Source organism: Salvelinus fontinalis, unplaced genomic scaffold (genome assembly GCF_029448725.1).
Source record: "Salvelinus fontinalis isolate EN_2023a unplaced genomic scaffold, ASM2944872v1 scaffold_0134, whole genome shotgun sequence".
Classification (NCBI taxonomy): Eukaryota; Metazoa; Chordata; class Actinopteri; order Salmoniformes; family Salmonidae; genus Salvelinus; species Salvelinus fontinalis.
This window is the reverse complement of record NW_026600343.1, coordinates 261,088-288,402: the sequence shown is the minus strand read 5'-3', so window position 1 is coordinate 288,402 and position 27,315 is coordinate 261,088. Positions and strand designations below refer to the sequence as shown.

Genomic DNA, 27,315 nt, shown 5'->3' with positions numbered 1-27,315 from the left:
AAGAAGAGCTCTCCAGTAGGAACCAACACATTCAGCCCTGTAGACAAAGAAGAGCTCTCCAGTAGGAACCAACACATTCAGCCCTGTAGACAAAGAAGAGCTCTCCAGTAGGAACCAACACATTCAGCCCTGTAGACAAAGAAGAGCTCTCCAGTAGGAACCAATACATTCAGCCCTGTAGACAAAGAAGAGCTCTCCAGTAGGTACCAAAAATATTCAAAGGTCATTTTCTCAAAAGTGAGGTTATTTCAATTTCATTAACGTTCAAAGCAGAATTTCTTTCCCATTGGACCTCAACTGTAGTGTGTGATATACCATTTTCTAGCCCTCAGTCTCTACTTTTATCCAATGTGAAAAACACCATTTAAAATATTGCTACATGAGACTGATTTGAGCCGGTCGGTCAAATTTGACTGTAAAAACAAGCAGTGCTACTTATTTTAGTGAGGCAGATATATAGCATTTTGCAAAGCAACATGATTATTTGTCTCTGAAATGAAATCATCAAGTTATAGATTATAATCAAATACATGTCTGTCATTGAACAACTCAATAACATGATTAGATAGTGAAAAAACACACCAATCTCTTTCTTAAATAATTCCTTTAAAAATAAAATCTAATTTCCCAACTTTTCTGAAAATGAACATATTGCGTTTTGGAATTAAACTCTTTTTATGTTTCCCCATCTGAGCTCAGAGTAGATGAGAGATGTAATGTTTGTCTCTGTTGTGTTGAAGACCAATCAAGCGGAAGAGACCAGCCTCCCCTGTACCCAGCTGTGTGTCCATGAAGAGTGACCAGTCTATGGGTCATCCTATACTGTTCAGAGAGGGAGACTTTTCTACTGAACATTTACATTTAAGTCATTTAGCAGACGCTCTTATCCAGAGCGACTTACAAGTTGGACAAAGGTAAGAAGAACTCATGGGTCATGGTCAGTGAGTTAAACAACACTGTCTCTAGTCATTTCTCTCCCATTTTCCCATTTATTGTTGTTGTTTTCATAATCCATAAGCTAATCCTTTTGTCCATTTTCATAGTCCTAAAACAATATTAAACAAACACAACATCCCCTCCCTGTGTGTGTGTGTGTGTGTGTGTGTGTGTGTGTGTGTGTGTGTGTGTGTGTGTGTGTGTGTGTGTGTGTGTGTGTGTGTGTGTGTGTGTGTGTGTGTGTGTGTGTGTGTGTTGTCACTCCCTGGATGAGGAGATGTAATCTCATGTTTTGTCCACAGAAACCAACAGGAGAGATCAGAGTCAGAGATTCTCAGTGGTCAGTCTTCCCAGAGTCATCAAACAGACCTGGCCTCCATATTCAGTGTATGTGGTCCTGTTATGTACATTTGTTTTTGTTTCCCTCAAGTAAAGTTCATCTGTCAATCATTCATTAATGTGTTAATGAGAAAGCATTTATTCTCTTGCTTAACTTAATTACTTGATTTATTTCAGTTGCTTGAAGAGTTAATTATGACATTTGTGAAGAACGAGCTGAAGATGTTCAAGAGGATTCTTAGTCCAGAACTCCCAGAAGGCTTTGAGAGTCAGAAGCAGGATAAGGAAGTGGTGGATGCTGAAGATGAGAAGCAGGAGAGCAGTGCCAGAGAGGGGGCTCTGAAGATCACACTGCACATCCTGAGGAAAATGAACCAGAAGGAGCTTGCTGACACACTGGAGAAATGTAAGATCTGTCTGCCTCACGTTGAATGATGTTTAATAACATTTAAAAGCTGTAGCTAAAGTACAGCTAAAGTAGCTGTGTAACTCAATGATATTGTAGCAGCCTTAACACAACACCTAGTGACCTCATCAAGTAGCAGCAGGGATGTGTTGTGGTGATTAATTTAGAGAGAGAGACAACATTAATAATACCATCAATAATACCAATAATAATATAATCAGTCACACCAGTCTGTAATGCATTATGAAAACATTTACACATTTATACAGTCAGTTAAGAGAATAAATTATTATAATGTAAAACGTTATAACCGTCTTACAATACTGTAGTCATTAAAACAGACGTAATATTAATATCCTCTGTGTTATTTCTAGATTCAGATGAGCTAGCTGTGATTTGCCAAAGTAAACTCAAATCTAATCTAAAGAAGAAGTTTCAATGTGTATTTGAGGGGATCGCTAAACAAGGAAACCCAACACTTCTCAATAAGATCTACACAGAGCTCTACATCACAGAGGGTGGAACAGGAGAGGTCAATAATGAACATGAGCTGAGACAGATTGAGACAACAACCAGGAAACAAGCAAGACCAGAGACTGCAATCAAATGTAACGACATCTTCAAACCCTTAACTGGAGAAGACAAACTTATCAGAACTGTGCTGACAAAGGGAGTCGCTGGCATTGGAAAAACAGTCTCTGTGCAGAAGTTCATTCTGGACTGGGCTGATGGAAAAGCAAATCAGGATGTCCAATTTGTATTTTCATTCCCTTTTCGGGAGCTGAATTTGATGAAAGAGGACAAACACACTTTCATTGAACTTCTCAATCACTTCTCAATGGAAACCAAACAATCAGGAATCTCCAACTACGACAAGTACAAAGTTCTGTTCATCTTTGATGGTCTAGATGAGTGCCGACTGCCCCTAGACTTCCAGAAGAACAAGATCTGTTGGGACGTCACAGAGTCAACCTCCGTGGATGTTCTGCTGACAAATCTCATCAAGGGAAATCTGCTTCCCTCTGCTCTCCTCTGGATAACTACCCGACCTGCAGCAGCCAATAAGATCCCTTCAGAGTGTGTTCACCAGGTGACAGAGGTACGAGGGTTCAATGACCCACAGAAGGAGGAGTACTTCAGGAAGAGATTCAGTGATGAGGACCTGGCCAGCAGAATCATCTCACACATAAAGACGTCAAGGAGCCTCCACATCATGTGCCACATTCCAGTCTTCTGTTGGATTTCTGCAACAGTCCTTGAACACATGCTGGAACATAAGAGAGAAGAGATGCCCAAGACTCTGACTGAGATGTACACACACCTTGTGGTGTTTCATACCAAACAGAAGAATGAAAAGTATCTTGGGAAAGAAGAGACAGGTCCACACTGGAATAAAGAGAGCATTCTGTCACTGGGAAAACTGGCTTTTCAACAGCTTGTGAATGGCAATCTGATTTTCTATGAAGAAGACCTGAAAGAGGCTGGCATTTATGTAAATGAAGCCTCATTGTACTCAGGATTGTGCACACAGCTCTTTAAAGAGGAATGTGGGCTGTACCAGAACAAGGTGTACTGCTTTGTTCATCTGAGCATTCAGGAGTTTCTGGCTGCTGTATATGTGTTCCTCTCATTCATCAGCAACAATGAGAATCTAATGGACAAACTGCAAACAAAGTCCAGCATCTTTTCTTTGCTGTTCAGAGACAATGCTGAAGTTACTTTCTACAAGAGTGCTGTAGATAAAGCCTTACAAAGTGAGACGGGAAACCTGGACCTTTTCCTCCGCTTCCTTCTGGGCCTCTCACTGGAGTCGAATCAGAAGCATTTACGAGGTCTACTGACAAAAACAAGAAGCAGCTCACAGACCCATGAAGAAACAGTGAAGTACATCAAGGAGAAGATCGGGGAGAATCTCTCTCCAGAGAGGAGCATCAATCTGTTCCACTGTCTGAATGAACTGAATGACCATTCTCTAGTGGAGGAGATCCAAAGATACCTGAGATCAGGAAGTCTCTCAAAACCCATACTGTCACCTGCACAGTGGTCAGCTCTGGTCTTTGTGTTGCTGACTTCAGAAAAGGAGCTGGATGTGTTTGACCTGAAGAAATACTCCAGATCAGAGGAAGGTCTTCTGAGGATGCTGCCAGTGGTCAAAGCCTCCAGAGCTGTTCTGTGAGTAAATAAAATGACATATAAGAACTAATCATCAGGAAGCATTATCCAGTTTAGAAAAAATGATGTACATAATCCTTATATAATTTTATGTTGAAAAACATATTGAATAAATGCATTGATGTTTACATTAGTATAACAAAATGACCGTACAATTCTAGGAGACAGAAGATGAATCTATATGTTGTTTGGGAGAACAACAAAATGCAAATTGTCCTTCTACACTACTGGTGTTAAATGAACAGTGTGTTTGTGAAGTCATGATGATCTCTTTGTCAGGCTGTCAGGCTGTGGAGTCACAGAGGAAGGCTGTGCTTCTCTGGTCTCAGCTCTGAGGTCAAACCCCTCACACCTGAGAGAGCTGGACCTGAGTAACAATGACCTGAAGGATTCAGGAGTGAAGCTGCTCTCTGCTGGACTGGGGAATCCCCACTGTAAACTGGAGACTCTGAGGTCAGTATTCCTGTAGTTGGTCAACAAGTGATAACTGTTCACCAGATCCACATGTGTTTACCAGACACACATAGTCCACACCATATGTGTTTGGACAGTGAAGCTTACAGTTTTACATTTGGTGCTATGCTCCAGCATTTTGGATTTGAGAAAGAATGTTTCATATTAGGCGACAGTATAGAATGTCACGTTTTATTTTAAGGTATTCATACATATATATTTTACAGTTTAGAAATGAAATCACTTTATGTATCTTGTTCTCCCATTTGAATAAGTCTTTATTTTTGGACAAATGCACTTATATTGTATTAAAGTAGTCATAAGTTTAGTATTTGGTCCCATATTCCACTTTGCCTGCAGTGATTACATCAAGCTTGTGATTCTACTAACTTGTTGAATTCATTTGCAGTTTGTCTTGGTTGTGTTTTGGATGTTTTTCTTAATAGAAACTGAATGGTGAATAATGTCCTGTCATTTTGGAGTCACTTCACTTGTATTGTCAGTAAGAATAGAAGATGTTTCTGAATACTTCTACATTCATTATGAATAATCAGGAATGAATCCTGAATAATGATGAATGAGAAGGTTACAGAGGAACAAAGATCATAAACCCTCTGTTATTGGTAATGTTGAGAGGTTAGCATGTTTTGTTGTAGCCTCTGTTATTGGTAATGGTGAGAGGTTAGCATGTTTTGTTGTAGCCTCTGTTATTGGTAATGGTGAGAGGTTAGCATGTTTTGTTGTAGTCTCTGTTATTGGTAATGGTGAGAGGTTAGTATGTTTTGTTGTAGCCTCTGTTATTGGTAATGGTGAGAGGTTAGCATGTTTTGTTGTAGCCTCTGTTATTGGTAATGGTGAGAGGTTAGTATGTTTTGTTGTAGCCTCTGTTATTGGTAATGGTGAGAGGTTAGCATGTTTTGTTGTAGCCTCTGTTATTGGTAATGGTGAGAGGTTAGCATGTTTTGTTGTAGTCTCTGTTATTGGTAATGGTGAGAGGTTAGCATGTTTTGTTGTAGTCTCTGTTATTGGTAATGGTGAGAGGTTAGCATGTTTTGTTGTAGCCTCTGTTATTGGTAATGGTGAGAGGTTAGCATGTTTTGTTGTAGTCTCTGTTATTGGTAATGGTGAGAGGTTAGCATGTTTTGTTGTAGCCTCTGTTATTGGTAATGGTGAGAGGTTAGCATGTTTTGTTGTAGCCTCTGTTATTGGTAATGGTGAGAGGTTAGCATGTTTTGTTGTAGCCTCTGTTATTGGTAATGGTGAGAGGTTAGCATGTTTTGTTGTAGTCTCTGTTATTGGTAATGGTGAGAGGTTAGCATGTTTTGTTGTAGCCTCTGTTATTGGTAATGGTGAGAGGTTAGCATGTTTTGTTGTAGCCTCTGTTATTGGTAATGGTGAGAGGTTAGCATGTTTTGTTGTATCCTCTGTTATTGGTAATGGTGAGAGGTTAGCATGTTTTGTTGTAGCCTCTGTTATTGGTAATGGTGAGAGGTTAGCATGTTTTGTTGTATCCTCTGTTATTGGTAATGGTGAGAGGTTAGCATGTTTTGTTGTAGCCTCTGTTATTGGTAATGGTGAGAGGTTAGCATGTTTTGTTGTATCCTCTGTTATTGGTAATGGTGAGAGGTTAGCATGTTTTGTTGTAGCCTCTGTTATTGGTAATGGTGAGAGGTTAGTATGTTTTGTTGTTGTCTCTGTTATTGGTAATGGTGAGAGGTTAGCATGTTTTGTTGTAGCCTCTGTTATTGGTAATGGTGAGAGGTTAGTATGTTTTGTTGTTGTCTCTGTTATTGGTAATGGTGAGAGGTTAGCATGTTTTGTTGTAGCCCATGTTATTGGTAATGGTGAGAGGTTAGCATGTCTTGTTGTAACCTCTGTTATTGGTAATGGTGAGAGGTTAGTATGTTTTGTTGTTGTCTCTGTTATTGGTAATGGTGAGAGGTTAGCATGTTTTGTTGTAGTCTCTGTTATTGGTAATGGTGAGAGGTTAGCATGTTTTGTTGTAGACTCTGTTATTGGTAATGGTGAGAGGTTAGCATGTTTTGTTGTAGCCTCTGTTATTGGTAATGGTGAGAGGTTTGCATGTTTGTCGTAGCCTCCGTTATTGGTAATAGTGAGAGGTTAGCATGTTTTGTTGTAGCCTCTGTTATTGGTAATGGTGAGAGGTTAGCATGTTTTGTTGTAGCCTCTGTTATTGGTAATGGTGAGAGGTTAGCATGTTTTGTTGTAGCCTCTGTTATTGGTAATGGTGAGAGGTTAGCATGTTTTGTTGTAGCCTCTGTTATTGGTAATGGTGAGAGGTTAGTATGTTTTGTTGTAGCCTCTGTTATTGGTTATGGTGAGAGGTTAGCATGTTTTGTTGTAGCCTCTGTTATTGGTAATGGTGAGAGGTTAGCATGTTTTGTTGTAGTCTCTGTTATTGGTAATGGTGAGAGGTTAGCATGTTTTGTTGTAGCCTCTGTTATTGGTAATGGTGAGAGGTTAGTATGTTTTGTTGTAGCCTCTGTTATTGGTAATGGTGAGAGGTTAGCATGTTTTGTTGTAGCCTCTGTTATTGGTAATGGTGAGAGGTTAGCATGTTTTGTTGTAGCCTCTGTTATTGGTAATGGTGAGAGGTTAGCATGTTTTGTTGTAGCCTCTGTTATTGGTAATGGTGAGAGGTTAGCATGTTTTGTTGTAGTCTCTGTTATTGGTAATGGTGAGAGGTTAGCATGTTTTGTTGTAGCCTCTGTTATTGGTAATGGTGAGAGGTTAGCATGTTTTGTTGTAGCCTCTGTTATTGGTAATGGTGTGGTAATACGGTTTAGTAAACGTTGTTCAACTGGATCATAGTCGTTGTGTCATTTTAAGTTAACATTGGTAGCAGAAGATGGCTAATAACTACAATGTGCCACCTCGCTTCCACGAGAAGATGTTGTATGAAAGTTGGGAAAATAACCTTGGAATCTGGACACTGGTTACTAATCTGGACACTGGTTACTAATCTGGACGTGAAAAAGCACTTGGGTGGTATTATCGCTGGAAGGAAGAGTGAGAGATACAGCACTGGAAATATCCCTGGAGGATTTGAACAAAGATGACGGTATTGGTCTTTTGATCAGAGAACTGGATTCTGTGTTTCTTAAAGAAGAGAAAGGCTGTGCCTACGAGGCATATTCACACTCTGACAGTGTTACTTGAGACATTTCGGTTGCAATGACGGACAACATAATTGATTTGGAACAGAGCTACAATAGGATTTGCAAGTACGACATGGTTCTCCTGGATGCAGAGTTAGATTTCAAGTTGCTAGATACTGTCTGTCTGGATGGTAGGGACATGGTTCTCCTGGATGCAGTGTTAGATTTCAAGTTGCTAGATACTGCCTGTCTGGATGGTAGAGACATGGTTCTCCTGGATGCAGTGTTAGCTTTCAAGTTGCTAGATACTGTCTGTCTGGATGATAGAGACATGGTTCTCCTGCAGTGTTAGCTTTCAAGTTGCTAGATACTGTCTGTCTGGATGGTAGAGACATGGTTCTCCTGGATGCAGTGTTGGCTTTCAAGTTGCTAGATACTGCCTGTCTGGATGCAGTGTTAGTTTTCAAGTTGCTAGATACTGTCTGTCTGGATGGTAGAGACATGGTTCTCCTGGATGCAGTGTTAGCTTTCAAGTTGCTAGATACTGTCTGTCTGGATGGTAGAGACATGGTTCCCCCTGGATGCAGTGTTAGATTTCAAGTTGCTAGATACTGTCTGTCTGGATGGTAGGGACATGGTTCTCCTGCAGTGTTAGATTTCAAGTTGCTAGATACTGTCTGTCTGGATGGTAGAGACATGGTTCTCCTGGATGCAGTGTTAGATTTCAAGTTGCTAGATACTGTCTGTCTGGATGGTAGAGACATGGTTCTCCTGGATGCAGTGTTAGATTTCAAGTTGCTAGATACTGTCTGTCTGGATGGTAGAGACATGGTTCTCCTGCAGTGTTAGTTTTCAAGTTGCTAGATACTGTCTGTCTGGATGGTTGGGAGCAACAGTTGGCTTTGACTGTGCTGACTTTTGCGTCAATGAAGTCGGCACTAAAAATTTTGGGTGAAAAGACGTCTATTGCGCCAATGCAAGTGAGTGACGCAGCTTATTACACTGAGCGGCAGAGAAAAGGCTCCAACAAGAAAAAAAAGAAAAAAAGTCACGTTCTCAAGACAACCAGAAGAGGGCGCCCTTTCCCGGCACAAATCCACTGGACAGGTGTGGAAGGAGATCAACGTGCTATTTGTCAAAGCACCACTGGGTTAAAGACTGTCCTCATAAAAATGAACAAGTTAAACTAACAGAGGAAAATATAAACACAGAGATTGAGCAACATTACACCAAACGAATCTGATACTGAGATCTTTATAGTTGAATCCTTAGGATCTGCTGTTATTGATACTGAGATCTTTATAGTTGAATCCTTAGGATCTGCTGTGATTGATACTGAGATCTTTATAGTTGAATCCTTAGGATCTGCTGTTATTGAGACTGAGATCTTTATAGTTGAATCCTTAGGATCTGATGTGATTGATACTGAGATCTTTATAGTTGAATCCTTAGGATCTGCTGTGATTGATACTGAGATCTTTATAGTTGAATCCTTAGGATCTGATGTGATTGATACTGAGATCTTTATAGTTGAATCCTTAGGATCTGCTGTTATTGATACTGAGATCTTTATAGTTGAATCCTTAGGATCTGCTGTGATTGATACTGAGATCTTTATAGTTGAATCCTTAGGATCTGCTGTTATTGAGACTGAGATCTTTATAGTTGAATCCTTAGGATCTGATGTGATTGATACTGAGATCTTTATAGTTGAATCCTTAGGATCTGCTGTGATTGATACTGAGATCTTTATAGTTGAATCCTTAGGATCTGATGTGATTGATACTGAGATCTTTATAGTTGAATCCTTAGGATCTGCTGTTATTGATACTGAGATCTTTATAGTTGAATCCTTAGGATCTGCTGTGATTGATACTGAGATCTTTATAGTTGAATCCTTAGGATCTGCTGTGATTGATACTGAGATCTTTATAGTTGAATCCTTAGGATCTGCTGTTATTGATACTGAGATCTTTATAGTTGAATCCTTAGGATCTGCTGTGATTGATACTGAGATCTTTATAGTTGAATCCTTAGGATCTGCTGTTATTGAGACTGAGATCTTTATAGTTGAATCCTTAGGATCTGATGTGATTGATACTGAGATCTTTATAGTTGAATCCTTAGGATCTGCTGTGATTGATACTGAGATCTTTATAGTTGAATCCTTAGGATCTGATGTGATTGATACTGAGATCTTTATAGTTGAATCCTTAGAATCTGCTGTTATTGATACTGAGATCTTTATAGTTGAATCCTTAGGATCTGATGTGATTGATACTGAGATCTTTATAGGTGAATCCTTAGGATTTGCTGTGATTGATACTGAGATCTGTATAGTTGAATCCTTAGGATCTGCTGTGATTGATACTGAGATCTTTATAGTTGAATCCTTAGGATCTGATGTGATTGATACTGAGATCTTTATAGTTGAATCCTTAGGATCTGCTGTGATTGATACTGAGATCGTTATAGTTGAATCCTTAGGATCTGCTGTGATTGATACTGTATGTAAAACACATTGTGTGGTGAGAAATGGCTTGATAGCTGTGTCAGTGAACTAAATATGAAAGAAGTACAAAATATTATTGACACACCAAACTACTACAGAGCTTTCAAATTTGGAGATGGGAGAACCGTCCATTTTACCAAGAGAGTCAAGATACCAGCAAACATGGTCAGACTAAGTGTCACGTTGAAACAGAGGTGGTCCCTACAGATATCCCCTTACTATTAACATTGGTCAGACTAAGTGTCACATTGAAACAGAGGTGGTCCCTACAGATATCCCCTTACTATTAAACCTGTTGGGGATGGGGGCGCTGTTTAGACTATTTATGCTAATTTGGCTAATTTTTTAAACGGCTTCCCACAAAATCCTTGATCGTACAATATGCATATTATTATTATTATTGGATAGAAAACAGTCTATAGTTTCTATAGGAGTTGAAATTTTGTCTCTAAGTGGAACAGAGCCCATTCTACAGCAATTTCCCTGACATGGAGTCAGATTTGAGAAATGTTGGCCACTCTTCTGAAGTCAGTTAAAGGGGCACTGTCGTTGCTATGACTATACGGACACTTCTTACGTCTTCCCCTGGATGCCTTTACGTGATGACGATTCCAACGGGGTCGATTGCGCGTTCACAGGCCCTACAAATGAAAAAACTCTGAAGCTAGTCATTCTTTGGGAGCTGCGTCATGAGCCTAGAGGACACCGGCGCGCACCTGTTCCAAGCGTTAGTTTAGCCTGTTATATTTCTCCGGTCATCTTTTCACTCGTTATAGGAGTTAAAAACATCATAAGGTAGTTAATTTAAAGCGTTTTATAGCAATTTATATCCGTTTAGTGCGATTTTGGGACATTTATTTTTGCAACGATGTGAAAAGTTGGGCACGCTTTTCAGTTCATCCCGAACGCAGTTGACATTTCCACATGGCAAGAGGACAGCTTTCCACCAAAAGACGATTTCTCCCAAGAAAGGATCCTTTGCCCAAGATACTGATGGAAGAACAGCTCAAGGTAGGACATTTTTATTATGATAAATCGTGTTTCTGTCGAAACATTTTAGTGGCTTAGGACGCCATGTTTTTTGACGTAGCTTCGCTTGGCGCAAACTGTATTGAAAAGTAAGGATAAATTAAAAAATGTAATAACGCAATTGTATTAAGAATTAAATTGTCTATCAATCCCTGTCCACCCTGTATTTTTTAGTCACGTTTATGAGTATTTATGTATAAGAGTAGATCACTGTCTAAGTGGCGCAAGGACATTTTCTTTACCAGCTTGTCTACATTTCACATTGTCTAACCATGATTTTGGTGGCTAAATATAAACATTTTCGATCAAACTGTATATGCATGTTGTAATGTGATGTTACAGGAGTGTCATCGGAAGAATTCTGAGAAGGTTAGTGAAAAAATTAATATCTTTTGGCGATGTTGACTTTTATCGCTCACTTTGGCTAGAATCAATGCTGGGCTGCTAATTGCTATGTGCTAAGCTAATATAACGATTTATTGTGTTTTCGCTGTAAGACACTTAGAAAATCTGAAATATTGTCTGTATTCACAGGATCTGTGTCTTTCGATTCGTGTATGCTGTGTATTTTTACGAAATGTTTGATGATTAGTAGTTAGGTAAACACGTTGCTCATTGTAATTATTCTAGTCCATTTGTGATGGTGGGTGCAATTGTAAACTATGAAGTCTACCTGAAATATGCACTTTTTTCTAACAAAACCTATCCCATACCATAAATATGTTATCAGACTGTCATCTAATGAGTTTTTTTGTTGGTTAGGGGCTATAAATATCTTAGTTTAGCCGAATTGGTGATGGCTACTGGTGTTGGTGGACAAATAAAAGATGGTGGATTATGCTAATGTGTTTTTAGGTAATAGATGTACATCTTTACATATTGTGTCTTCCCTGTAAAACATTTAAAAAATCGGAAATGTTGACTGGATTCACAAGATCTGTGTCTTTCATTAGCTGTATTGGACTTTAATGTGTGAAAGTTAAATATTTTTAAAAAATATTTTTTTTGAATTTCGCGGCACTGGTTTTTCAGTGGGGGGGGGGGGGGTGTGCCGCTAGCGCCACGCTGATCCTAGACAGGTTAACATTGGTCAGACTAAGTGTCACGTTGAAACAGAGGTGGTCCCTACAGATATCCCCTAACTATTAAGCAAAGCTTCCCTCAAGAAGGCAGAGGCTGTACTAGACATAAAACAATGACAAGGCAGTGATGTTTAAACAACCAGTGACCCTTGAACTTACTACCTCAGGCCACTTTTGAGTTGAGTAAATATTTTAGACAAAGACGTTACACAGAGTCCATGTAAAAATGAGATTTTAACAGACACAGAGAACATGGAGATTCTGACAGCACAGAGAACATGGAGATTCTGACAGCACAGAGAACATGGAGATTCTGACAGCACAGACAACATGGAGATTCTAACAGCACAGAGAACATGAACATAAAGAAAAACACAAAGTATTGTTAACTTCACAAACAGTTTGGACATGCTACAGTTGACAGAAATGACTCAGCAGTTCTGGGAATAATGATGAGAGTATTTCCATTCTACAGCAGATAGTTAACAGTTGTGAGATATTACAGAAATACAGCAAACCAGCGGTTTGTCACTGGCTTCCAAGTACAATGAAACAGTGGCTGTATATCTACATGAGCCTGGACCAAGTGTGTGGTATCTTCACATCATCCACCACTTCACACGCTTCAGTGCTGGAAGCATTGTGAACACAAAGAAACACAGTGAAATGGTCAAGCACTTCATTCATTCCTGGATACGTGTGCATGGCCCGACCCAGAAATTATACAGTGACAATGGAGGAGAATTCAAAAATAATGAAATAAGAGAAATGGCAGAGAACTTCAACATGGAAGTAAAGACAACTGCTGCATACAGTCCGTAGAGAAATGGACTTGTGGAGAGACATAATCAAACACTCAGAGATTATGCTGAATGTGAGGCAAGACAATGGATGTGACTGGAAAACAACCATAGATTGGGCTTTGATGGCAACTCAATGCACAATGTTCATAGTTACAGCCCATAGCAACTAGTGTTGGGGCAGAACCCTAATCTTCCCTCTGTACTGGTTGACAAGCCTTCAGCACTAGAAGGGACCAGTGTGAGTGCAATGGGGGTGGGACAGCACCTTTCAGCACTACATGCAGCGAGAAAAGCGTTCACTGAAGCAGAGTGTTCAGAGAGAATTCGCAGGGCTCTGAGGAAACAGCTTCGACCCACCGATGAGAAGTACGAGACTGGAAGCAGGGTGTACTACAAACGAGTTGACTGGCAGGAGTGGAAAGGACCGGGAGTAGTCATTGGCCAAGATGGTGTGGTGATATTTGTGAGGCACAATATTTAAGGTGCATCACTCCAGATTGAGGAAAGTAAATCATCTTTTTTTTTAAATTATATTATTTTTTTTATTATTTTTTTATTATTATTTTTACCCCTTTTTCTCCCCAATTTCGTGGTGTACAATTGGTAGTAGTTACGGTCTTTTCTCATTGCTGCAACTCCCGTACGGACTCGGGAGAGGCGAAGGTCGAGAGCCATGCGTCCCCTGAAACACAACCCAACCAATCCGCACTGATTCTTGACACAACGCGCATCCAACCCGGAAGCCAGCCGCACCAATGTGTCAGAGGAAACACTGTACACCTGGCGACCTGGTCAGCGTGCACTGCTCCCGGCCCGCCACATGAGTCGCTAGTGCGCGATGAGACAAGGATTGCCCTGTCGGCCAAACGTTCCCTAACCCGGACGACGCTGAGCCATTTGTGCGTCGCCCCATGGACCTCCCGGTTGCGGCCGGCTGCGGCAGAGCCTGGGCTCGAACCCAGTATCTCTGGTGGCACAGCCTTAGACCACTGCGCCACCCGGGGGGCGAAAGTAAATTATCAACAAGATGGAGGGGCTGTTGCTGAGAATCAGCCTCCTACTGAAAATGAGAAGAAAGGACACATTAACAGACACAAGCCTACCAGATGTCACATCCAATGATATGGACACTGAAACTGACACAGGAAATGGAGCAGAGACCTTCAACCATGCCACAGGTAATACTGTTGAGGGTTCAATTGAGGAAAACGTTCAACAACAGCCACATGTGTTCAGACAACATGGTTGTTCCAATCTGAAAACTGGACAAACTGTTAAATACATGGACAGAGAAAGTGGTATTTCACACACAGCAACCGTCATTGGACGAGCAGGAAAAGCCAAAGGAAAACACAACAACTGGACCAACTTGCAGAACTCTAAACCAGCTACACTTTCTGGTACAACAGGGTCAGCTGACCTGTCACTTATCAGATTTCAACCAATGGAAAATCGCGGAAACACAGAATGACATTCAAAATTATGATGTACTTGAAACAACAGATATTTAATTTGACTCAGCTAAACTAGATGAGCTCAGTAATTGGAGGAACTGACTGCTAAACAACTCCCAAAAGACTCATCTAGTGGCTAGAGGTTTAGAGGAGCTGGCTGCTAAAGAACTCCCAAAGGACTCATCTAGTGGCTAGAGGATTAGAGGAGCTGGCTGCTAAAGAACTCCCAAAAGACTCATCTAGTGGCTAGAGGTTTAGAGGAGCTGGCTGCTAAACAACTCCCAAAAGACTCATCTAGTGGCTAGAGGATTAGAGGAGCTGGCTGCTAAACAACTCCCAAAAGACTCATCTAGTAGCTAGAGGTTTAGAGGAGCTGGCTGCTAAACAACTCCCAAAAGACTCATCTAGTGACTAGAGGTTTAGAGGAGCTGGCTGCTAAACAACTCCCAAAAGACTCATCTAGTGGATAGAGGTTTAGAGGAGCTGGCTGCTAAACAACTCCCAAAAGACTCATCTAGTGGCTAGAGGTTTAGAGGAGCTGGCTGCTAAACAACTCCCAAAAGACTCATCTAGTGGATAGAGGTTTAGAGGAGCTGGCTGCTAAACAACTCCCAAAAGACTCACTGACATGCGTCTCAGAATCACTCAGATTGTTTCTGGGAGATCACTGGCAGCAGCAATGAAAACTTAATTCCATAGACATCAAATCTGCATTTTTGCAGAGAACAGAGTGTCAAGGGACATTGACATCTGCCCTCCGCCTGAAGCTAAGGGTGAAGGAACACTGTGGAAACTAAAAAGGTGTGTGTCTGGCCTGGCAGGTGCATTACTCTACTGGTGCAGCAAAGTCAAGGCAACAATGCTGAGTACAGGTGGAGAAATGTCACAAGTGGATCCTGCAGTTTTCTATTGGCTTGACTGGAGTACTTTCCTGTCATGTTGATGACTTCATCTGGGGTGTTTCACAGACCTTTTCTACAACTGTGATTCCACACCTCAAAGCTGTTTTCCTGGTCGACCACAAAGGAGCAGCTTCCTGACTGTCTGACTAAAAAGGGAGCATCCGGTCTTGTGCTCCTAAAGACACTCAGTAATGGAAAGTGGCAGCTTGACTAATACAAATATAAACTGAGTCACACAACCCATTTGTAATGAGGAACTTAAATAATACTGTCACGTTCCTGACCTATTTATGTTAGTTTGTTATGTGTGTTAGTTGGTCAGGACGTGAGGTTGGGTGGGCATTCTATGTTTTCTGTTTCTGTGTTGGTTTTGGGTTGCCTGGTATGGCTCTTAATTAGAGGCAGGTGTTTGGCGTTCCTCTAATTAAGAGTCATATTTAGGTAGGCGTTGTCACAGTGTTCGTTGTGGGTGATTGGCTTCCGTGTTTGTGTATGTCGTTGCACCACACGGGACTGTTTTCGGTTTGTTTTGTTCATCGTTGTTTTTGTGTAGCCTGTTTTCTCTATTCATGCGTTCTTCTTGTTTCATGTAAGTTCGTCGTCTAGGTCTGTCTACACCGTTTGTTGTTTTGTTAGTTTAGTTAAGTTCGTGTTTTCGTTTAATAAATATGTGTTCAAACTCCACTGCGCCTTGGTTCGATCAATACTCCTCCTTTTCCACCGAAGAGAAGGAGGACCGCCGTTTACAGAATCACCCACCAAATCTCCAGAACCAAGCAGCGGAGTAAATGGAGTAAGGGACAGGAAAAGAAGGAGGAATGGACTTGGGACGATATATTGGACGGGAAAGGTTGCTACACATGGGAGGAGATCCTGGCTGGTAGGGATCGCCTCCCATGGGAACAGCTGGAGGCACTGAGGAACCGGAGTTATGAGGGAACGCGTCTGGCACGGAAGCCCAAAAAGCCCGTGAGTAACACCCAAAAATTTATTGGGGGGAGGCTAAGAGGTAGTGGGCCAAGGGCAGGTAGGAGACCTGCGCCCACTTCCCAGGCTTACCGTGGAGAGCGGGAGTACGGGCAGGCGCCGTGTTACGCAGTAGAGCGCACGGTGTCTCCTGTACGAGTGCATAGCCCAGTGCGGGTTATTCCACCTCCCCGCACTGGTAGGGCTAGATTGGGTATTGAGCCAGGTGTCATGAGGCCGGCTCAACGCGTCTGGTCTCCAGTGCGTCTCCTCGGGCCGGCATACATGGCACCTGCCTTACGCATGGTTTCCCCGGTTCGCCTACATAGGCCGGTGCGGGTTATTCCACCTCCCCGCACTGGTCGGGCGACCGGGAGCATTCAACCAGGTAAGGTTGGGCAGGCTCAATGCTCAAGAGTGCCAGTACGCCTCCACGGTCCGGTATTTCCGGCGCCACCTCCCCGCCCCAGCCTAGTACCTACAGTGCCTACACTACGCACTAGGCTACCAGTGCGTCTCCTGAGCCCAGTTCCTCCTCCACGCACTCTCCCTGTAGTGCGTGTATCCAGTTCGGTGCCTCCAGTTCCGGCACCACGCACTAAGCCTCCTGTGCGTCTCCAGAGCCCTGTACACACTGTATCTTCTCCCCCTACTAATCCTGATGTGCTTGTCCTCAGCCCGGTGTCACCAGTGCCGGTACCACGCATCAGGTATAGAGTGGGCTTTGAGAGTACAGTGTGCCCTGTCCCTGCTCCCCGCACTAGTATGAAGGTGCGTGTCCTTAGCACGGTGCCTCCAGTTCCGGCACCACGCACCAGGTCTACAGTGCGCCTTATCCGGCCAGAGCCATCCGTCTCACCAGCGCCATCTGAGCCATCCGTCTCACCAGCGCCATCTGAGCCATCCGTCTCCCCAGCGCCATCTGAGCCATCCGTCTCCCCAGCGCCGTCTGAGCCAGCCGTCTGCAATGAGCCTGCAAAGCCGCCCGTCTGCAATGAGCCTGCAAAGCCGCCCGTCTGCCATGAGCCTGCAAAGCCGCCCGTCTGCCATGAGCCTGCAAAGCCGCCCGTCTGCCATGAGCCTACAGAGCCGTCCGCCAGACAGGAGCCGCTAGAGCCGCCCGTCAGACAGGAGCCGCTAGAGCCGCCCGTCAGACAGGATCTTCCAGAGCCGCCAACCAGACAGGATCTGCCAGAGCCGCCAACCAGACAGGATCTGCCAGAGCCGCCAACCAGACAGGATCTGCCAGAGCCGCCAACCAGACAGGATCTGCCAGAGCCGCCAACTAGACAGGATCTGCCAGAGCCGCCAACCAGAGAGCCGTCAGCCTGCCATGAGCGTCGAGAGCCGTCAGCCTGCCATGAGCGTCGAGAGCCGTCAGCCTGCCATGAGCGTCGAGAGCCGTCAGCCTGCCATGAGCGTCGAGAGCCGTCAGCCTGCCATGAGCGTCGAGAGCCGTCAGCCTGCCATGAGCGTCGAGAGCCGTCAGCCTGCCATGAGCGTCGAGAGCCGTCAGCCTGCCATGAGCGTCGAGAGCCGTCAGCCTGCCATGAGCTGCCCTTCAGCCAGAAATGGCTATATACCCAGAACTGCCCCTCAGTCCAGAGCTGTCTCTCTGTCCGGAGCTGCCTTTCAGTCCGGAGTTGCCCCTCTATTATGATCTCCCTCTCTTTCTTGATCTACCTCTTTATTCTTATCTATCCCTCTGTCTTGATTTATTCCTCTGTCCCGGTGCTGTCCCTGTCATGGATGTTACAAAGAGGATTTTGTGGGATATGGGTGGACATTTTTAGGGGTAGATGGAGGTTGGGATTGACTATGGTGGGGTGGGGACCTCGCCCGGAGCCTGAGCCACCACCGTGGTTAGATGCCCACCCAGACCCTCCCCTAGACTTTGTGCTGGTGCGCCCGGAGTTCGCACCTTATGGGGGGGGTTATGTCACGTTCCTGACCTATTTATGTTAGTTTGTTATCTGTGTTAGTTGGTCAGGACGTGAGGTTGGGTGGGCATTCTATGTTTTCTGTTTCTGTGTTGGTTTTGGGTTGCCTGGTATGGCTCTTAATTAGAGGCAGGTGTTTGGCGTTCCTCTAATTAAGAGTCATATTTAGGTAGGCGTTGTCACAGAGTTGGTTGTGGGTGATTGTCTTCCGTGTTTGTGTATGTCGTTGCACCACACGGGACTGTTTTCGGTTTGTTTTGTTCATCGTTGTTTTTGTGTAGCCTGTTTTCTCTATTCGTGCGTTCTTCTTGTTTCATGTAAGTTCGTCGTCTAGGTCTGTCTACACCGTTTGTTGTTTTGTTAGTTTAGTTAAGTTCGTGTTTTCGTTTAATAAATATGTGTTCAAACTCCACTGCGCCTTGGTTCGATCAATACTCCTCCTTTTGGACCGAAGAGAAGGAGGACCACCGTTACAAATACTTGGGACATTTCATTATGTTGTTGTTTTATTTGTCTTTAAAGAAGTGGGAGATTGTTAAGTTCATGTTTTAAGTCTCCCTATATTTCTGTTACTACGGTGATATCACTCTGTTATTAGTACACCTGGGAGTGTCAGTGTTGATGGACCTGGCCTGAGTGTCATGGTAACCATGTATTGTGGTAATACGGTTTAGTAAACGTTGTTCAACTGGAACATAGTCGTTGTGTCATTTTGAGGGAACACTGTTTACTCAATACAATCTAAATCTGATACCTCACTGTCCAAATAGATATGATGTGTGACTGTTTACTCAATACAATCTAAATCTGATACCTCAATGTCAATATAGATATGATGTGGACTGTTTACTCAATACAATCTAAATCTGATACCTCACTGTCATTATAGATATGATGTGGACTGTTTACTCAATACAATCTAAATCTGATACCTCACTGTCTGTCTTCTGACTGATACTGCTTTTTAAACTGGTCTGGTCAATCTACTCAAATATTTGTACTATACATGTTTCTATATGCAGGCAATACTTTGATCATTTGTCACTTCTAGTAATGATACATTCATTTATGAATAGATAAGACAGGTTTCAAGACACTGATATATCTCAATATGTTAAAAAAAAATATACTGCCACTATTTTCACCACCAAAGAATAGCAGTGTGATTTTAATATGATTTGACTCTTTGCAGGCTGTCAGGCTGTGGAGTCACAGAGGAAGGCTGTGCTTCTCTGGTCTCAGCTCTGGAGTCAAACCCCTCACACCTGAGAGAGCTGGACCTGAGCTACAATCACCCAGGAGACTCAGGAGTCAGACTGCTCTCTGCTGGACTGGAGGATCCACACTGCAGACTGGAGAAACTCAAGTATGTAGAGGGTTTATGTCAATGTTCATATCAGACATGTTTGACTTATCAGGCTGGTTAAGACTAACATTCTTACACTTGGACAAAGTTATGTGTCTAGCGTGTGTGTGTGTGTGTCCAGTGTATGTGTGTGTGTCCTCTCAAACACAGAATGGACACACACACGCTGGACTCACAAACACACACACACTGGACACACACACACAGGACAAAAGCTGTTGCCCAATACCTTGCACAGCAGTCGTTTCACCACAGGAAGCTGGGGTTGTTACAGTTAATGAACTGGATATTCTATGTTCATTATCACATATCAATCACACTTTCAAAAGGGTTCATTAATCATTATATTGAATAACATTGAATCAGTACATTGGTTTTCACATTAGTATACCAAAATTACCATACAATTCTAGGAGACGGAAGATGAATCTATATGTTGTTTGAGAGAATAAACCAAATGCATCTGCCTTTGTCCTTCTACACTACTGGTGTTAAATTAACAGTGTGTTTGAAGTCATGATGATCTCTTTGTCAGGCTGTCAGACTGTCTAGTCACAGAGGAAGGCTGTGCTTCTCTGGTCTCAGCTCTGGAGTCAAACCCCTCACACCTGAGAGAGCTGGACCTGAGCTACAATGACCTGAAGGATTCAGGGGTGAAGCTGCTCTCTGCTGGACTGGGGAATCCCCACTGTAAACTGGAGACTCTGAGGTCAGTATTCCTGTAGTTGGTCAACAAGTGATAACTGTTCACCAGATCCACATGTGTTTACCAGACACACATAGTCCACACCATATGTGTTTGGACAGTGAAGCTTACAGTTTTACATTTGGTGCTCTGCTCCAGCATTTTCTTCAGCATTTTGGATTTGAGATTTAATGTTCCATATGAGGCGACAGTACAGAATCTTACCTTTTATTTGAGGGTATTTTCATTCATATATATTTTACTGTTTATATATGAAATGAAAGCACTTTATAGTTCTCCCATTTGAAGAAGTCTTAATATTTTGGACAAATTCACTTATATTGTATTAAAGTAGTCATAAGTTTAGTATTTGGTCCCATATTCTATTCCTGCAGTGATGACATCAAGCTTGTGATTCTACTAACTTGTTGAATTCATTTGCAGTTTTGTCTTGGTTGTGTTTTGGATGTTTTTCCTGATAGAAACTGAATGGTGAATAATGTCCTGTCATTTTGGAGTCACTTCACTTGTATTGTCAGTAAGAATAGAAGATGTTTCTGAACACTTCTACATTCATGTGGATGCTACCATGATTATGAATAATCAGGAATGAATCCTGAATGATGAGGAATGAGAAAGTTACAGAGGCACAAAGATCATACCCCCTCTGTTATTGGTAATGATGAGAGGTCAGCATGTTTTGTTGTAGTCTCTGTTATTGGTAATGGTGAGAGGTTAGCATGTTTTGTTGTAGCCTCTGTTATTGGTAATGTTTCAGAGGTTAGCATGTTTGTTGTAGCCTCTGTTATTGGTAATGGTGAGAGGTTAGCATGTTTTGTTGTAGCCTCTGTTATTGGTAATGGTGAGAGGTTAGCATGTTTTGTTGTAGCCTCTGTTATTGGTAATGGTGAGAGGTTAGCATGTTTTGTTTTAGTCTCTGTTATTGGTAATGGTGAGAGGTTAGCATGTTTTGTTGTAGCCTCTGTTATTGGTAATGGTGAGAGGTTAGCATGTTTTGTTGTAGTCTCTGTTATTAGTAATGGTGAGAGGTTAGCATGTTTTGTTGTAGCCTCTGTTATTGGTAATGGTGAGAGGTTAGCATGTTTTGTTGTAGCCTCTGTTATTGGTAATGGTGAGAGGTTAGCATGTTTTGTTGTAGTCTCTGTTATTAGTAATGGTGAGAGGTTAGCATGTTTTGTTGTAGCCTCTGTTATTGGTAATGGTGAGAGGTTAGCATGTTTTGTTGTAGTCTCTGTTATTGGTAATGGTGAGAGGTTAGCATGTTATGTTGTAGTCTCTGTTATTGGTAATGGTGAGAGGTTAGCATGTTTTGTTGTAGCCTCTGTTATTGGTAATGGTGAGAGGTTAGTATGTTTTGTTGTAGCCTCTGTTATTGGTAATGGTGAGAGGTTAGCATGTTTTGTTGTAGCCTCTGTTATTGGTAATGGTGAGAGGTTAGCATGTTTTGTTGTAGCCTCTGTTATTAGTAATGGTGAGAGGTTAGCATGTTTTGTTCTATCCTCTGTAACTTTCTCCCTCATTATGATTCATTTATGATTTGTATTAATCAAGGAATCATCAGGATTAATTTAGTATTGTTTAGAAATGGGTTATACATTTACATTTAAGTCATTTAGCAGACGCTCTTATCCAGAGCGACTTACAAATTGGTGCATTCACCTTATGATATCCAGTGGAACAACCACTTTACAATAGTGCATCTAACTCTTTTAAGGGGGGGGGGGGGGGGGTTAGAAGGATTGCTTTATCCTATCCTAGGTATTCCTTAAAGAGGTGGGGTTTCAGGTGTCTCCGGAAGGTGGTGATTGACTCCGCTGACCTGTTATCTACTCCCTTACACAGAAAATTACTCCAGTCATCATCCACCATTTTAATATTGGGAAAAACGAAACATTACCCAAAACACAACCAAAACAAACTGCAAATGCAACCAATGAGTTTGGGAACAAATACTTCATTTATTTTGATTATTATATTATAAGTAAATTTGTCAGAATAGTTATGACTCTTCAAATAGGGGGACTAGATACATAAAGTGCTTTCATTTCTAACAGACATGTATTAAAATACCCTCAAATTAAAGGTGACATTATATACTGTCCCCTAATATGAAACATTTGATCTCAAATCTAAAATGCTGGAGTGTAGATTCACATTTCAAATGTTAGCATAGAGCAATACTTTTATAATTTCTCATTTCTAATAATGAAACATCGATTTATGAATAGATATGGCAGGTTTCATGACACTGATGTATCTGAATATCTTGAAAAAATATTCTGCCACTATTTTCACCACCAAAGAATAGCAGTGTGGTTTTAATATGATTTGACTCTTTGCAGGCTGTCAGGCTGTCTAGTCACAGAGGAAGGCTGTGCTTCTCTGGTCTCAGCTCTGAGGTCAAACCCCTCACACCTGAGAGAGCTGGACCTGAGCTACAATCACCCAGGAGACTCAGGAGTCAGACTGCTCTCTGCTGGACTGGAGGATCCACACTGCAGACTGGAGAAACTCAAGTATGTAGAGGGTTTATGTCAATGTTCATATCAGACATGTTGGACTTATCAGGCTAGTTAAGACAAACATTCTGACCACCACTTGGACAAATGTTATATGCTGTGTGTGTGTCCTGTGTGTGTGTGTGTCCTGTGTGTGTGTGTCCAGTGTGTTTGTCTGTGTGTGTGTGTCCTGCGTGTGTGTGTGTGTCCTCTGTGTGTGTGTTTGTGTGTGTCCAATATACACACACACACACACGTCACACACTTACACATTGGACACACACACACACACACACACACACACATACTGGACACACACACATACTGGACACACACACACACTGGACACATACACACACATACTGGATACACACACATACTGGACACACACACACTGGATACATACACACACATACTGGACACATACACACACATACTGGACACATACACACACATACTGCATACACACACACACACACACTGGACACACACAAACGCACACACTCACACACGCAAACGCACACACACACAAACTGGACACAAATACACACAAACAGACAATTATTTTCACCAATGCTTGACCATGTGTGTGTGTCCAGTGTGTGTGTGTCTAGGGTGTGTTTGTGACAAGTGTGTGAATGTGTGCGTGTGTGTTTGTGTTCAGTGTGTGTGTGTGTGTGTGTGTGTTCAGGTGTATCCCTCAATGACTGTCTGTTATTCTGCTTACTGCTACAGTGTGGAACATGGTGGAGACAACAGAATGAAACCTGGGCTTAGAAAATGTGAGTGTTGACTGCTGTGAAGAATATGACTAAGAATAAGTCTTAATTCAAGTTCAAAAAGTCAAAGTCAAAGACCACCATCATTACTTACTTGGTCATATTAAATATCAGCTGTAGTTCTACAGAAGCAGAAATCAGGGACACCAACGTTTACAAAGAGTTGCTTTGACTGTGTGTGTGTGTGTGTGTGTGTGTGTGTGTGTGTGTGTGTGTGTGTGTGTGTGTGTGTGTGTGTGTGTGTGTGTGTGTGTGTGTGTGTGTGTGTGTGTGTGTAATTAATGGGAATAAGTATGTTTTATATTACCATACAGTATAACATATGATCATTCAACAAGTCTCAAGTTACCTTAACTTCTCCTTTTGATACCTAGAAACATCTACATTAAATGAATTAGTGAAAAGTGAGTTAACATTCTAATGTGAATGATGATGATTTCTAATATTGTGTCTGGTTTCATCCATCAGATGTCTGTGATCTCACACTGGACTCAAACACAGTATTCAGATACTGCTTTCTGTCTGAGGGTAACAAAAAGGTGACACATATGGGAAAGTACCATCCGTATCCTGATCACCCAGAGAGATTTGAGCACTGTGGAGAGGTGCTGTGTAGAGAGGGTCTGACTGGGCGCTGTTACTGGGAGGTAGAGTGGAGTGGGAGAGGAGAGAAAGAGTGGTATGGGAGAAGGGTTGATATAGGAGTGACATATAAAGGAATCAGCAGGAGAGGAGAGGGTGATGACTGTTGGCTTGGATTCAATGACAAGTCCTGGAGTCTGCGCTGCTCTGACAACAGTTACTATGCCAGGCACAATAATAATTCCACTACCATAGACGTCTCCTCCTTCAGCTCCCACAGAGTAGGAGTGTATCTGGACTGGCCAGCCGGCACTCTGTCCTTCTATAGAGCCTCCTCTGACACACTGACCCATCTGCACACATTCCACACCACATTCACTGAACCCCTCTATCCAGGGTTTCATCTTTGGGGTTCTGGTGTCTCAGCGTCCCTTTGTCAGGTGAATCTGAGTAACAATGACCTGAAGGATTCAGGAGTGAAGCTGCTCTCTGCTGGACTGGGGAATCCCCACTGTAAACTGGAGACTCTGAGGTCAGTATTCCTGTAGTTGGTCAACAAGTGATAACTGTTCACCAGATCCACCTGTTTTTACCAGACGCACATAGTCCACGCCATATGTGTTTGGACAGTGAAGCTTACAGTTTTACATTTGGTGCTATGCTCCAGAATTTTGGATTTGAGATCAAATGTTTCATATTAGGTGACAGTACAGAAGGTCACCTATTATTTGAGGGAATTTTCATACATATCTGTTTTACCGTTTAGAAATTAAAGCGCTTTATGTATCTATTTCTCCCATTTGAAGAAGTCTAAATTATTTGGACGAATTCACTTATATTGTATTAAAGTAGTCATAAGTTTAGTATTTGGTCCCATATTCCATGCCTGCAGTGATTACATCAAGCTTGTGATTCTACTAACTTGTTAAATGCATTTGCAGTTTGTCTTGGTTGTGTTTTGGATGTTTTTCCTAATAGAAACTGAATGGTGAATAATGTCCTGTCATTGTATCCAAGATGGCGTAGCAGTCAGATGTCCTTTGTCCTCGTCCTGTCCCGTGTATATATATTTTATATATTTTTCTTTGCATTTCTTTTTATATATATTTTTTTCTTCTTAAAAACTCAACTTCAAAACACTCTCCTGCAACCCACCTCACCAAATGTGGTGCGGATCTGTTTTTTTTCTTCCTCAAAGGTATTATTCACCTCGTATCCGAAATCTACAACAGAAGCTAGCCAGCTCACAAGCTAACGTTAGTAGTTCAGCTAACCACAGCTAGCGTTTATCAGCTATCCTTTAGCTCGGAAAACTATTGCCAGTTTTGTACAACGCGACTCAGACCAGAGCATACCAGACCTATTTTCTCTCCATATCCCCGGATTTTTACCGCAAGCTCTGGACATTTACACCTGGATCTTGCAGCTAACCAGCTGCTATCCGAGTGACTATTGGCTAACACCAATTCCGGAGCAAACACCAATTATCCCGGAACTAGCCAGCTGAAGAGTTCCATCAGCCACTCCTGGGCTACAATCACCTATCCGGACCCGTTTACTGCCGATGCGGAGCCCCACCGGGCCTTCACGACTGGGATACCGACGTTATCTGCCCGAGGGAGTTATTCAACTGGCCAATCCATCGCGACGTAACCGGAACGCCATTATGCTAACTGCGGCCCGCTAATCGTTAGCTGTCTTGAGCATATCGGCTGCTATCTGAACAGACAACCTCTCTTTCGCCATCGCCATCCGGCTTGGATTCTCTGTCGACACGACCACGTCTGGTCTGCAGACAAATAGCCCATCCGCTGTGCCCTCAACCGGCCTCCGTCTGAGCAGACCCCCTCCGTCTGAGCAGACCACCCCCCCGGGCTAGCTTAGTGGAGGCCTCACTGCTCCATCTACGGCTGCCCCCTGGACACTATGATCACTTGGCTACATAGCTGATGCCTGCTTGACTGTCCATTAATTCACGGTACTCCATTCCGTTTATTTGTGTTTTATCTGTCGGCTCTGTGCTTTAACTCAGGATCTGTGTGTAGTTAATCCGACCCTCTCTGCCTAGCCGTCGCCATTTTTACCTTCTGTTGCTGTGTTAGCTGACTAGCTGCTGTTATCTCACCTGTTGTTTTAGCTAGCTCTCCCAATCAAGACCTGCAATCACTTTACGCCTTATTGTTTGTCTCCCTCAAATATCAATATGCCTTGCATACTGTTGTTCAGGCTAGTTATCATTGTTTTGGTTTGCAATGGACCCCGTAGTTCCACTCTCCATACCTCTGATACCTCCTTTGTCCCACCCCCCACACATGCGGTGACCTCACCCATTGAGACCAGCATGTCCAGAGATACAACCTCTCTTATCATCACCCAGTGCCTGGGCTTGCCTCCGCTGTACCCGTGCCCCACCATACCCTGGTCTGCACATTATGCCCAGAATCTATTCTACCACGCCCATAAATCTGCTCCTTTTATTCCTTGTCCCCAACGCTCTAGGCGACCAGTTTTGATAGCCTTTAGCCGCACCCTCATCCTACTACTCCTCTGTTCCTCGGGTGATGTGGAGGTAAACCCAGTCCCTGCATGTCCCCAGTCACCCTCATTTGTTGACTTCTGTGATCGAAAAAGCCTTGGCCTCATGCATGTCAACATCAGAAGCCTCCTCCCTAAGTTTGCCTTACTCACCGCTTTAGCACACTCTGCCAACCCGGATGTCCTTGCCGTGTCCGAATCCTGGCTTAGGAAGGCCACCAAAAATTCGGAGATTTCCATACCCAACTATAACACTTTCCGTCAAGATAGAACTGCCAAAGGGGGAGGAGTTGCAATCTACTGCAGAGATAGCCTGCAAAGTTCTGTCATACTTTCCAGGTCTATGCCCAAACAGTTCGAACTTCTAATTTTAAAAATTAATCTCTCCAGAAATAAGTCTCTCACTGTTGCCGCCTGCTACCGACCCCCCTCAGCTCCCAGCTGTGCCCTGGACACCATCTGTGAATTGATCGCTCCCCATCTAGCTTCAGAGTTTGTTCTGTTAGGTGACCTAAACTGGGATATGCTTAACACCCCGGCAGTCCTACAATCTAAGCTTGATGCCCTCAATCTCACACAAATCATCAAGGAACCCACCAGATACAACCCTAAATCCGTAAACATGGGCACCCTAATAGACATTATCCTGACCAACTTGCCCTCCAAATACACCTCTGCTGTCTTCAATCAAGATCTCAGCGATCACTGCCTCATTGCCTGTATCCGCCACGGGTCC

General features: G+C 42.7%; 1 protein-coding gene across 1 annotated transcript in view; it reads left to right on the top strand.

The window, feature by feature from the left end:
- LOC129843425 (uncharacterized) overlaps positions 1-27,315 on the top strand; it is a 109,460-nt gene that overhangs the window by 66,934 nt on the left and 15,211 nt on the right. Inside the window, exons 8-16 of the mRNA XM_055912139.1 lie at positions 741-914; positions 1,239-1,323; positions 1,453-1,681; positions 2,056-3,853; positions 4,133-4,306; positions 20,015-20,188; positions 22,528-22,701; positions 23,419-23,465; positions 23,931-24,576. Coding sequence (XP_055768114.1) covers positions 741-914; positions 1,239-1,323; positions 1,453-1,681; positions 2,056-3,853; positions 4,133-4,306; positions 20,015-20,188; positions 22,528-22,701; positions 23,419-23,465; positions 23,931-24,576 — 3,501 coding nt within the window. The remainder of the gene's footprint in view (positions 1-740; positions 915-1,238; positions 1,324-1,452; positions 1,682-2,055; positions 3,854-4,132; positions 4,307-20,014; positions 20,189-22,527; positions 22,702-23,418; positions 23,466-23,930; positions 24,577-27,315) is intronic.